The following is a 12236-nucleotide window of genomic DNA, read 5'->3' as shown; positions in this document are numbered from 1 at the left end:
ACCCAAGCTGACATTTAACTATGTGCTTGCAAATCACTTTGAGATCTCAGGAAGCTCTATCTGGGTAGGATTAGGGAGAGGCTTGCCACCTTGCCTTTTTGTCAGGCTCTCTGGAGAGTAGTCCATGGACCCCATTTCAAAGCTCGAGCTCCATGGGATGACATGCAGTGGGGAAGGAACGGGACACACAGGGCAGGAACAACCTTCCAGTGAAAGTCATCCTTTATCTCGTTAGCACTTCAAGGCTGAACTTCTGAGAGCAAGAAGTCAATCAGGGACTCCCAGAGCCCCAGCCCCACCCCCCAAAACAGCAAGAGCTAAACTGCACAGGCAAGTCCATCTCTCACCTGGGCAAGTCTGTTTCCCAGAGCTACCCTAGGCTGCGGGTGGGGTGGGGGCTAGAACGGGCAAGTGGCTTACCTGCCTTCCCTCCCGAATCTTGCCTAGGAGACCCTGGAGTTTGCTCTCCCCTTAAGTCTTTTCCAGATGCCTCCTTGGCCACCTTTGAATTTCACATCTGGGGGTGGGTCTAAATGTCCCCTGGATGTCATCCACAGCTTTTCCTGAGCAGCCATCTTTCTCCTCAGAAACTTGTCAGGAGTCTTGGCTAGAGGCTGGAGAAGGCCAGGCTGTCTGGGCTAGCTGATGTCTCTGGAGAGAGTTACATGTGTGCCCCCTACCCTGGGGCCAGGTCAGCATCTTGTTTAAGCCCCTCAGATAGGACTAAAGTGCAGCATGCACCCATAGATGTGGACTGCTTGTACGAATACACGAATGTTCGGCTGGGTTCAGAGACGGGGCATGTAAACACTCTCGTACCCCTGAAGCCCCTGGCCTGCCCCTTCCCTGGGGGCCTGCCCCAGGGCCTCCTTTCTGCATCTGAGCCACTCTGGCCATCCAGGAGGCTCCCCTCCACACAATAAAAAACTTCCAGCAGGATCCCACCCAAGCTGGGTGGGGTTGGTGGGCCTGTTCCCAGAAGCCCCATCCTGAGCAAGCACCAAGATGCCTCTTCCCAGTTCAGAGCTGTGGTCTGTCCTGGCCCCATTAGCTTTGAATCGGTTCTCTGCCAAGAGCGCTGGCTACGTCTTCACTGTTTGCGAGATCTGTGGCTGCTTTGCATTCAGGCTGGCTTTCTCCTGGAGGCCGGCCCTTGGGGGAGGGGTGCACACAGAAGGCAGAGAGAGAGGGCCGTCAGGAACTCTTTCCGACACGGCCTTTCTGAGGCCGAGTACGTGGAAGTCGCAGCCTCTCCGGCAGTGAGCAGGCAGGCACAGCCGAGGAGAAACACTGCCCCAGCTGCAGCTCGGATGCATGACGATGGTTCCCGCTGAGGACTGGGAAGCACAGGATCTCCCACAGCAATAGGAGGCCGTGCTAGACCAGCAAGGTGGACCTGCAGGTAAGGGGCTCAGGTGGGTGACCAGGCAGTCACAGCTCAGGGAACAGCTAGGCTTCGCATCCCTCAGTCTGGTCCCCCTGCTGCAGCCCTCAGCTTCCACCTCTCTCTCTTCTGTTCCATCCCAGGCAGTTTCTCAGCTCACCCCGCATGACACAGATCCCAGCAGGAGGCTACCCAACCTTAGCAAAGAGTAAAAACTGGGGGCCAAGAGAAGGACCATCCTAGGCCTAAACACCCTTTGAAGTGAATCCCAAGTGGCCCCTCTACCGAAGCCAGGCCCTGGCCAGGTCCCACAGTCCCTCACCTGGCAGGCTCAAAGAGCTCCTGGCAGTTGCTATTCTGCTTCCTGCCACTCTGGGCCAGCTCTTGGGGGTGCTCATTCTGCTGAACCCCTTCTGGAGGCTTGTCCTCTGGGAGCTCCTGCTCGATCTCGTTGGCCTCAAGCTCAACATTGGCTTCCTCCTCCTGACCCCTGGAGAAGACATGGCCACAACCTTCTTGGGGTACTGACGGAGACTTACTTGCTCTCCCAGCTGGGCCGCTCTTTCCTCTGGCAGAGCAGCCTGTGGCCAGGTGGGGCTGTACCTTCTGGGTTCAGGCTGCACCGGGCAACCCAGACAGATCACACAGGTCCACGCGGCACCCACAGTCCAGGTTGTTGGAGCTGAGGAAGCACATGCTGCCTGACCCAATTTCTCACCCTGGTCCCAATTCCTCCAAAATGCCTCCTCCAAGGGCAAGGCCAGAACCCCTTTCCCTTCCCATTACCCCAGACCCAGGAACCTCCCATGCTGTGTTGTGTTCCGATGCTAAGAGCACATACACACACGTGCACATGTATCTTCCTTCAACTCTAGACATCTGTCTAGAACCAAGTCCGTTTTGTATAAGCCAGTGTTCTCATCTCAAAGATGGAGAAACTGAGGCTCAAGGAGTCATGGGGCTTGTCTAACATCATCCACTAAGATAGAGCCTGTAAAAATATCTTCTGCCTTGTGACCTGGGGGGGGACGTCTTCTTCCCCAGGTCTTCTGAAGTCCCCGAGTCCAGTCTTGTGAAGCAGGTACACATAGCATACCTCCTATGCACCCCAACCCAGGACCAGCTTAGATGAGGCTCTAGGCAGGGGCTGGGGTACTCCTTGGGCTTCAGAGAGGAAGGTTAACTTACCTCACTTTCTCAAACTTCTTGTCTCGGTAAAACTCGCTCTTTCTGATGAGGTAGATAAGTACCAGGTCACAGAAGAAAGCCCCCTGCAAAAGAGTTCAAAGCTTTGACTCAGAATCCTAGCTTCATGGAGCCTGCAACAACTCAGGAGCAGGGCACCACCTGAACATGAAGACAGCCCAGAAAGGGGTGATGTCCAGGGGCACAAAGCCACTCCATGGTAGACACAGGTTAGATCTGGGCTTGCTGCCTGACTCCATGGATCCTCTCACTAAGAATTTACCACCTGCCAGGTTTGCACTAGGGTGCCAGAAGGATGTGGACCACAGAGAACTGGGGATCCCCTAGGCTGCAGAAGACAAGTGGATTGTGATATGGAACCATTCATTCTGCAGTGGGAACAGGATTGGGAGCAGGTGGAAAATAGCATTCAGTCAGCCTGGGGAGCTGAACTGGAGGCCTGGAATTGCATGGCAAAGGGAGAAGCAGACTTCTCATCACCAATCAATGCCTAGGGCCTGTGGAACAAGAGCAAAAGAGGGGGCGAGAACCAGCGTGTCTGAGAATGCTTTGGAGACATTGGCCCTAGTCCTTTATGGGGAGGCATGACGGCGGCAGTTGTGATTGTTTGGAGAGAGCCCTCTGATAGCTAGTGGAAGATGGGCTGGCAGGCATCTTAACCTCAACAACAGGGACGCTACAACTACAGTCAGGAAAAGACAGGAAGCCTGAGCAGACCCAGTTGGGGCAGACTGATCATCCCTAAACACAGGCTTCAGATCAGAGCACGTTGTATGTAATGCCCGTCTTCTCCAGCAGAGGGCGAGTCTACCTTAGCGCAGGAATAGAGGTGCTCTGAACTCAGAGGAGGGAGGGCCTGAGTGGAGCGTGCATGTCTTCCCTAGACTCCAGAAATGTCATTTATTGATTCCTTGCTCCTACTTCTTCCCTCAGCCTTCACTACATTATTGCCTTCATTTCACAGTTGTGTCCCGGACTTCCAGACTTTACCTACAGTGTATGAGAGCTACACGTGAGCACAGCTAGGGATCCCTAATGATGACTGCCTGAGTCAGAAACATTCCACTTGGGGACTACTGTTGTTTTGATTGGTTTGGTTTGGTTTGGTTTGGTGGTTTGGTTTGGTTTGGTTTGGTTTGGTTTGGTTTTTTGACCATGTTTCTATGTGTAGCCCTGGCTGTCCTGGAACTTGCTCAATAGACTAGGCTGGCCTCAAACTAAGAGATCCTCTTGCCTCTGCCTCTTGAGTGCTGGGATTAATGCACTGCCCATCATTAAGGATCATGCTTTTTAAGATGTATTTTATTTATTACGTCTAGTGTTCTGTCTGCATGTTTGCCTACATGCCAGAGGACAGGCTTCTCAGGCTCAGTGCAAAGTCTATCCTGTCTATCCTGGGTCCTGACAGAATCCTCTAGCGGCTTCTTGGGCTGCCCAGGGAGAGGAGAGAAGAGGCCTCTGGAAGCCTTGGCATGAGCCGCCAGCAATGACCCCCACAACTCCCACCTTTAACCTCCTCCCAGAAGTACCAAGGGTATGACAGGCATTTGCAGGAGGTCCTTCCCTGGACTCCAGCCATTTCCTACCATGGGAGCCACTACAGGTGGCTAAACACCCACCCCAAAGGATTACAAGCCTGTCTACCCTGCCTCTCATCCTTTCAAATGCAGGTTCTCAGATGGAGACCATTTTTGAGCAACATAGCTGTGGGGGGGGGGGGTCCCACTGACATCTGGTGGATAAAGATCAGGAATTCACTTAAACACATTGCACAGGTAAAGCAAAGCAAAGATGCCCTTGGCCCCAGATGTCAACAGTGCTCAAAAGTGGCATAGCCTAATCAGGTTCCCGTTACCAGAACTGGAGATGGAGATTTTTAGACCCAGAATCCCCAAGATTCCAGCCCACACCAGGACTGGAGGACCATCCCTGTGCCACACTCCACTCAAGCTCACAGTCAGAGCTACAGGCCGTCATTGTCCTCTGGGGGAGCTGGCAGAGTGTGACCTCACAGCCCTTCCTGTTATCTGGGTCCAGCATGTTCCTCCAGGGCAGTTAGTTACCTCCCTTTCCCTAGGAAACCAGCAAGGCAGAGGAGGTACTCACAGCACCCATGAGCGCCAACCCAGAACCGATGTTGATGACTGTAGGGATGATGCTGAATTTTCCTGCCTGTGAAACAGAAACAGCCAGGTGAGTAAGGCAGGGTGGACTGCTGGATCCCCAAGAGGCACTCCAGCCTCCCTGACCCAGCAACCACCAGGCACTGGAGTGGGAAGAAGATCTACATACCTTGCCATTAACTATCACATCAAAGCGGATGCCATAGGCTTTCATCAGGTCACGGAACTCTACCCCATTAGAGTCACGGTAATACCTGGCAAACCTGGAGAGACAGGACCCAGGAGACGCTCATCTGCCTGTACCTTTTCTCCATTGCAGCACAAAGTGGCTGCTTTGGGAAATTCTCAGCAATCCAGGCTCCTAGGGCAGCTCTAGGAGGGTGCCCAGAACTGAGCTACACACAAAGACAGGGTTTTTCCAGGGTGCTCCGTGCCAACCCCTGGATCATGAGGACACTGGTGGACTTGACCCAGTAGAGAATACAGAATAAGATCAAGGTCACCAAGTAGCACAAAAACAGTAGTTACCTGAAGTTGTACCCAGAGGAGATGGACTTTGTGTGCTTGTTGTCTAGACGGTTGAAGTAATACTGTGGGTCACATTTAGAGGCAGCTTTATCAAGGTCACAGTCCCATTCGATATGGATTCCTATCACACCACCCTTGACACAAGAAATAGGGCGAATGCTAGAGTTGTCTGCGGATGGACAGAAGTCACAGGGCAGCCCTTTATGAGAGCCACACAAGTTGGCCAGAGCTCAGCCAGCTGGGCTGGCCTGGCCACGCTTTACACACAAATCAGCACGTGTCCATGGGGTTCCTTTCAACTGCTTCTGATGATATTCTGGAATCAGCCACCCAGCAGGTGCCAAGTCAGCCCCACCCAGCCACCGATCCCCACGGAGTCGCAACTAATTCTGAAAATAGCAAGCTCCTGGGGACAAGTGACGGCAGGGCCACCCATACCTGATGCCCCTCCACCCTCACCTTCTCACTGCAGAGCCCAGGTTCCCAGGGAGAGCTGCCTGACCACACACCACCCACCTTCAGGGCTATGTCCTGGAAGTCAGCCCCTGCCCAGCGGACAACGGACCCCAGTCGGAAGATGGGACAGTAGAGATTCTTGGAGCTGAAGTGGCAGGTTTTCAGGAAATTTTTGTCACTTGTTTCTAGCACATTGGCTCTAAGAGGAAGCCATGATGGGAGGGTGAGACGTTTCCTTGCTGGGCCAGACCCAGGAGGCAATGGGCCCTTTGCCAGATGTGACCTTTTCCCCAGCTTGTATCTTAGTCCCTCCGGAACAGAGCCCACCCCTGAGCAAAGAAAAGGGCACCCCTGCTCATGCATGTATGTATACACACCATGCACTGCTTGGGCGAGGCCACAAGGAGGGCCCTCAGCCCACCTCCCCATCCAGTAGCCAAGCCCCACCTACTTGGAGAAGTTGAACTTGGGGAAGCGGATGAAGTTCTTTATGAAAATGGTGAAGCCTTCAGCATCCTTCAGGAGGGGATCCCTGAAAACCAGGCCAGGGCAGCCTGAGCGGGAGACCTGCCCCTGCCCTCTATGACTCCCCCAGACCTATGAAGTGGGTAGGCCTCTGGCCTCAAGCAGGACCCACTGTGTAAGACTGTGTAGGTAACTCCTCTAGGATCGCAGGCTGGGGCCACTCACGTTGGCGTGGACATTGTCTCCACTGGGCACCAAGCGAAGATCTCACAGGTGCCCTGGGTAGAGTTCCCCACCCGTAGACAACGACCAGTTTTCAGTCCTACAGGGGAGGGACGGGGACAATGCCATGGACCTTCCTGTCCAAGTTTCTTTGCCCTGCTCCAGCCCCAGCTGCTCCAGGCCCTCACCATGTCCAGCTACAACAGACTCCCCAGCATGGCAGTCAGTGTCCTCGAAACACTCGCCATCAGGGATGCCTTCACGCTGCAAGAAAAGAAAGGGGTCTGCCAGGGACGCCCCAGGCCAGGACTAGGTCCCATCAGAGACAGAAAAGGGCTTCTTCCCTGGCCTGAGGCAAAGAAAATCTACCATGAAAGCCTGGCAGCTTGGGGACCCATGGTGAGAGGAGAGAACCAACTCCTGAAAGTTGTTCTCTGACTTCCACACACATGCCATGGCATGCACATGCACACACACACACACACACACACGCACGCACGCACGCACGCACGCACATGTACACACACATGCAAGTAGGCAGTAATCATAAATGAAAATGTAAACTTTAAAAAATTTAAGAAAACCCATCTCTCCTCCAAACCACATGGGTACCATGCCCAGGAGGGCTGGGACCACAGCTGGGGGCTTTCCAACCCCTCCCCAACACACATGGCAAATCAAACCTCAGCACAGATGCCCTGCCGCTGGTTAGGAGTCACAATCAGGTTGGTGACCACGAAGAAAACGTTCTCCCCCTGAGGAGCCAGACAGAGTTTAAGGAATCTCCTCCTGGCCTCTCGGGGAGGAGTCAGCCAGGTGAGAGTGGACCTCTGCATGGGGTTGGGAACAGTGGGGACCACAAGACTGGGGTTCATGCCCATCTGTCTGATGAGCCCACACTTTCCAAGTGGATATCCTTTGGTGGGTAACATACAGGTTCGCAAGCTCCAAGCACTCTCACCCCATAATTCTGTCCTCAGCCTGGTTCTACACCACCCGGGCAGCCGTGAACAAGCTGGGGAGCTATCCCCAGGGGCACTGTGCCAGGTCACTCTGGCCCCATGTAGTCTCAACAGACACATAGATCACTGAGGACAAGAGAAGCCAGGCCTGGCACAGAAGAGGAGGCAGGGAAATCATGCAGGGTTTCTGTCTGTATCCTGAGCCAGAGAGACAATTGATGGAGTTGCCTGGGTGCTTCCTGTGGGACCCACCCCAAGCCACACCTCACCAGCCCAGGTCCCGGGTGGTGATCTGACCTGAGACGGGATGACAAAGTCTGCTACATCCCAGAGCCGTTCCCCAAGCATAGTGGTGTTGGTATAGGCCACACCCTTGACTTTGGTGACCACAGCACTCTGCAGGGAAGTGTCGATGTCCTGGTAACTCTTCTTAATCAGAAACACCCATCTGTAGAAATAGGACCAACAAGTGGACCTCATCTCAGGGCTGCCCAGGCCAGGCCGGAGTGAGAAGCATAGTAAGTCATAGGCTGGTGGCATTGAGAGTGCAGGATTCACCTGTCCCACAAGCATGCGTTACTGCACTCAAGCAGGAAGACAGACAGTTGAAGGCCAACCTGGGCTACAGGCTGAGACGCTACCTTTTTTTTGTTTGTTTGTTTTTGTTTTTGTTTTTTGAGATAGTGTTTCTCTCTTTAGCTTTGGAGCCCTTCCTGGACTAGCTCTGTAGACCAGGCTGGCCTCAAACTCACAGAGATCCTCCTGCCTCTGCCTCTCAAGTGCTGGGATTACAGGCGTGTACCACCACCACCCAGTGAGATGCTACCTTTTAAAACAAAATCTGACGCTGGAGAGTTGGCTTAGTGGTTAAGAGCAGCTGATGCTCTTGCAGAGAATCCCTTTTTCATTCCAGGCACCCATGGTGACTCATAACCATCTGTAACTACAGTCCCAGCTCTGACCTCCTCAAGGACAAAGACCAGACACACATATAGTGCACAGACATACATGCAGGCAAAACATTCACATACATAAAAATAATAAAAGTGGTACCTCTAAAAAAGAAAGAAATTGCCAGGTGTGTGGTGGCACACACCTTGAATCCCAGCACTTAGGAGGCAGAGGCAGGTGAATCTCTGTGAGTTCAAGGCCAGCCTGGTCTACAAAGCGAGTTCCAGGACAGCCTCCAAAGCTACAGAGAAACCCTGTCTTGAAAAACCAAAATATTAATTAATTAATTAAAACAAATAAAAAATAAACAGTGAGCCAGGTGGTGGTGGTGCACCCCTTGAATCCCAGCACTTGGGAAGCAGAGGCATGGGGATCTCAGTGAGTTTGAGGCCAGCCTAGACTACAAAGTGAGTTCCAGGATGGCCAGGACTGTTGCACAGAGAAACTCTTTCTCAAAAAAATAAATAAATAATAAATACATAAATAAATAATAAATAAATAAATAAATAAAATAAAAAAGTAAATAAATGAAATTTCATATTTTTGTATACTAAAAACATAAGCAAGCCAGCAAGATGGACCAGGAGATAAAGGCACTTGCCTCTGAGGTTGATGTTCTGAGTTTGATCCCACACACATGGTAGAAGGAGAGAACAGACTCCCACATGTGTGCCATGCCACAAGCTTGCCCACACACATACACAATAAATAAAGTAATAAAAATATTAAAAGGCTGAAGAGATTACCCAGTGGTTAAGAGTACTTACTGCTCTTGCAAAAGACCTGAGTTCCATTCCCAGCACCCACATCAGGTTATTCATAACCCCTGTAACTAAATCAAGACCCAGGGGATCTGACACCCTCTGACCTCCATGGGCACCTGCACATGCATGCACACAAATAAAATTAATGTAAAAAAAAAAAAATGAACCAGCAAAACCAAACCAATGCAAAAAGACGTTTGGTCTCCTGAAATTAAAAATGTTTGCATATCAAAGGACACTATCATGAAAGTGTAGCTCAGGCTGGCCTCAGCTCACAGCAATCCTCCAACCTCAGACCCTCAAGGGTTAAAATTATAGGTGTATGCTCATCACATCTTTCAAAAAGGTAAATATGCTTAAATTGAATGCATGTGCTTGTGTGTGCTCATGAGTTCCGGTACCCTTGGAAGCCAGAAGAGGGAGTCAGTTCCTCTGGAGCCGGAGTTACAGGGATTGTAAGCCAATCAGCCAGCAACTGAACTCCTAAAAGAACAGCAAACACTCTTAACCACCTAGACATTGCTCTGGCCCCTAAGAAGATACACTTTTTAACTGAGATGGCCCTTGTCAAACGCTAAGCACAGTGAGCCTGACACGGAGCAAAAGCTCCACGCACAGAATTCACCAGTTTATTGTTGTAGTTAGATATCCAGCTAAATCCATCTTGGTGAGGCTAGAGAAATCAGTCAAAAGAGGAAGAAGCCAGCTTAGGGTTAGGGTTGCAGGTTAGTCATGCAGTGAGTGGCATGGTAGGCTGGCTCTCTCCAGGGAGCCAGGGAGGTGCAAACCAACATGTGTCCACTTCCTCATTTCTGGGGCAGAGGTAGGGAAGCCTCAACCCTAAGCTATCATGTTTTCAAGGAGCTCTGAGAAAGTAGTGATTCTTGAGCAAGCCTTCCATTTTAGCAGAGAAATGCCAGGCCTGGTCCAATCCAAAACAGTAAGCAAATATTCAGCATTTGTTTATTCATTTCGCACCTATTCCCAAATGAGGTGACACCAGTCCCTCCCATCATGGCATCCCCAAGACTGCAAGGAGATAGAAATAGACACTGAGCAAATGGCTGTTCCAACTGGCTGTAGGAATGCCAGGGAGGGACAGAGAGGGAGTCAGCGGAGTACTCAAGCCTGGACAAAGAGTGGTGCCACCGAATAGGGAAGGAAAGACCGTGGTGGCTGAGGAAAGGCAGTACAAAGACCCTGAGGTAGGACACTGCCAAGTGCCTTGGTGCTAAAATCCAGGAAACGCTAAGAATGCAGCTATTATCCACGCCTTTAATCCCAGCACTCCGGAGGAAGAGGCAGGCAGATTTCTGAGTTTGAAGCTAGCCTACTCTACAGAGCAGTCCCAGGACAGCCAGGGCTACACAGAGAAACCCTGTCTCGAAAAACCAAAAACCAAAAAGAAGAAAAGGGGGGCGGGGAGATGCAGCCATTAGAAGGCAGCAAGGCTAGGTCAGGACTGCCCTCCCAGGAGCAATAATTGCCCACCATTTAATGGAAAACAGTGAATAGCCGCTGTTCCCAGGGGCTGCCGCTCTCCACCTGGGTCCTCTCTTCCTAGGAGCAAGAGAGGACTCTGACGGAGGTCTAGCTGTTAAACCTCCAACAAGCTGCCCCTGGCCTGGCGGGCCCACATCCTGCTAGGTGAGGAGATAGTAACAGGGGGACAGTGGAGCAACTGGACCCTGGAGAGGCCGCCCGCGTTTCTCGTGAGCTAACCCTGAGTTCCAGAACATGCCAATCTGATGAGTTGGCCCGACCAAGAGTAAGCCAGTGATGCTCCGTGCTTATAAATAACCTGCTGGGTGCCCGGGCCAGCTGTCAGGCCAGCGCCCAGGGGGGCCTCTGGAGGGCAGCTGAGCCCAAAGTCCTGGCATCCCTGCCTCCTGGCTATGACTGTAACACTGGGCGCTCCAGTCCTGGGAGAAGGGGCTCCCTACAAATAGCTTCAAACCAAGGTACCCAGTCACCTCTCCCACGTTTCTCAAGACATAGTGTTCACGTTTCACCTTCCCAACCTTACAGCCAAGGGCCCACGAGGGCCGACTCCCTAAGGCCCCTGTCTCTACACCTTCTCCTCTGCATCCCCCGGCTTCCAAAAAGTGCCCCAAGACTCACATGAGCAAGTACAACAGGATGGTGAGCTGCAGCACCCGGTAGAGCAGCCCCACCTTCTTGCTCTTGGCGACCACGAACTTGGCGGTTTTATAGTCGAACAGCGACAGGGCGAACCCCTTCCAGGCGGCCTGGCCCATGCCTCCGGCTCACTCGGGGCCGCCGCCGCCTCCTGCCGCCGGGCGGCCAGCCGAGCACTCTGCGTGCGCTGCCGCAGTCCCGGACGCGCGGCTCCAAAGGGCGTGAGCCGGAGGGCGGGCGCGCAGACCCGGGCGCGAGCACCGGACGGCCGGGAGGACCCCGCCACCGCCGCCGCCGCGGGGAGCCGGACTGCGGCGAGCGCCCAGCCTGGGATGCGGCCACCTCCACTGACACGGTGACACCACCGAGCTGTGCCGCCGGCCACTGGCCTGCAAGGACGCGCGCACCGAGTGAGGAGGCGAGGAAGTGCTTTCCAAGGCGTCTCTCCCGCCCCTACCTCCTCCCATGGGACTCAGTCAAGGGGAACCGGCTGGGGAAACCGAGGCAGGATCCCGGAGGGACCCAGAGCGCAGGAAGTGTAGGGAGACGGGTAGTGACAGCCACTAGTAATGACTGGTTTGCCCGATTGCCCTGGCCTCGCTTACTCACGCAGTCAGCAGGTCCCTGGCTGCCTGTGTCTGCGGCTATCAAGGGGGTGGTTTCCAGACTGCCGGTTTAAATCCAACGTGTTACTGGTGTCAGGGACCAGCGATCCCAGTCGGGTACGGTGGGGTAGGGAGAGCCAGGGCACTAAGGCTTTGGGGCCCTAAAACATGCCTAGAGACAGGATAGTTACCCCAGCCCACCCCCCCCCCCCCAAAAAAACCTGGGCTCAATGCCATCTTCTGAGGCTGAACCAAACAGGGAGGGAGAAGAGGTCCCTTGGAAGTGAGCTTTGGAACTGGTGTGGACTGGGTGAGCTGTAGTGAAGGGCTGTATGAGGAGAGGTTTCCTGTAGTGTGAGTCTATATGCAGTGAGGGGCTGTGTGGTGAGAAATTACTGGGCTGTGTGTGTACTGTAGGGCTGTGTGTGTAC

General features: G+C 53.1%; 1 protein-coding gene across 3 annotated transcripts; it reads right to left on the bottom strand.

The window, feature by feature from the left end:
- Positions 1 to 204: 204 nt before the first annotated feature.
- On the bottom strand, positions 205 to 11594 carry P2rx5 (purinergic receptor P2X 5). 3 transcript variants are annotated; one of them, XM_036197208.1, is made up of 13 exons: positions 11183 to 11594; positions 7644 to 7794; positions 7068 to 7139; positions 6573 to 6648; positions 6388 to 6484; positions 6149 to 6229; positions 5758 to 5896; positions 5242 to 5375; positions 4883 to 4976; positions 4697 to 4762; positions 2573 to 2655; positions 1707 to 1874; positions 205 to 1396 (listed from the first exon to the last, which is right to left on the bottom strand). In XM_036197208.1, the coding sequence occupies exons 1-13, from the start codon at positions 11317 to 11319 to the stop codon at positions 1378 to 1380; spliced, it is 1317 nt and encodes a 438-aa protein (XP_036053101.1). In that variant the 5' UTR covers positions 11320 to 11594; the 3' UTR covers positions 205 to 1377. The 3 variants fall into 3 exon arrangements, with proteins under 3 accessions (XP_036053101.1, XP_036053103.1, XP_036053102.1); XM_036197210.1 differs by having other exon boundaries at positions 205 to 1221; XM_036197209.1 differs by lacking the exon at positions 7068 to 7139 and having other exon boundaries at positions 1323 to 1396.
- Between the last annotated feature and the right edge of the window lie 642 nt (positions 11595 to 12236).

The sequence above is a fragment of the Onychomys torridus genome, chromosome 8 (genome assembly GCF_903995425.1).
Source record: "Onychomys torridus chromosome 8, mOncTor1.1, whole genome shotgun sequence".
Classification (NCBI taxonomy): Eukaryota; Metazoa; Chordata; class Mammalia; order Rodentia; family Cricetidae; genus Onychomys; species Onychomys torridus.
The sequence above is the reverse complement of the archived record's forward strand: the minus strand, read 5'-3'. Positions and strand labels throughout refer to the sequence as shown.

Coding starts and splice junctions, on each gene's coding strand:
- P2rx5 (XM_036197210.1), bottom strand. CDS start 11,319: ATGGGCCAGGCCGCCTGGAAGGGGTTCGCCCTGTCGCTGTTCGACTAT. Junction 7,140..7,643: donor ACTTTGTCATCCCGTCTCAG/GTCAGATCACCA, acceptor CTGGCTCCTCAG/GGGGAGAACGTTTTCTTCGT. Junction 1,222..1,706: donor GAGCTCTTTGAGCCTGCCAG/GTGAGGGACTGT, acceptor ACTCGGCCTCAG/AAAGGCCGTGTCGGAAAGAG.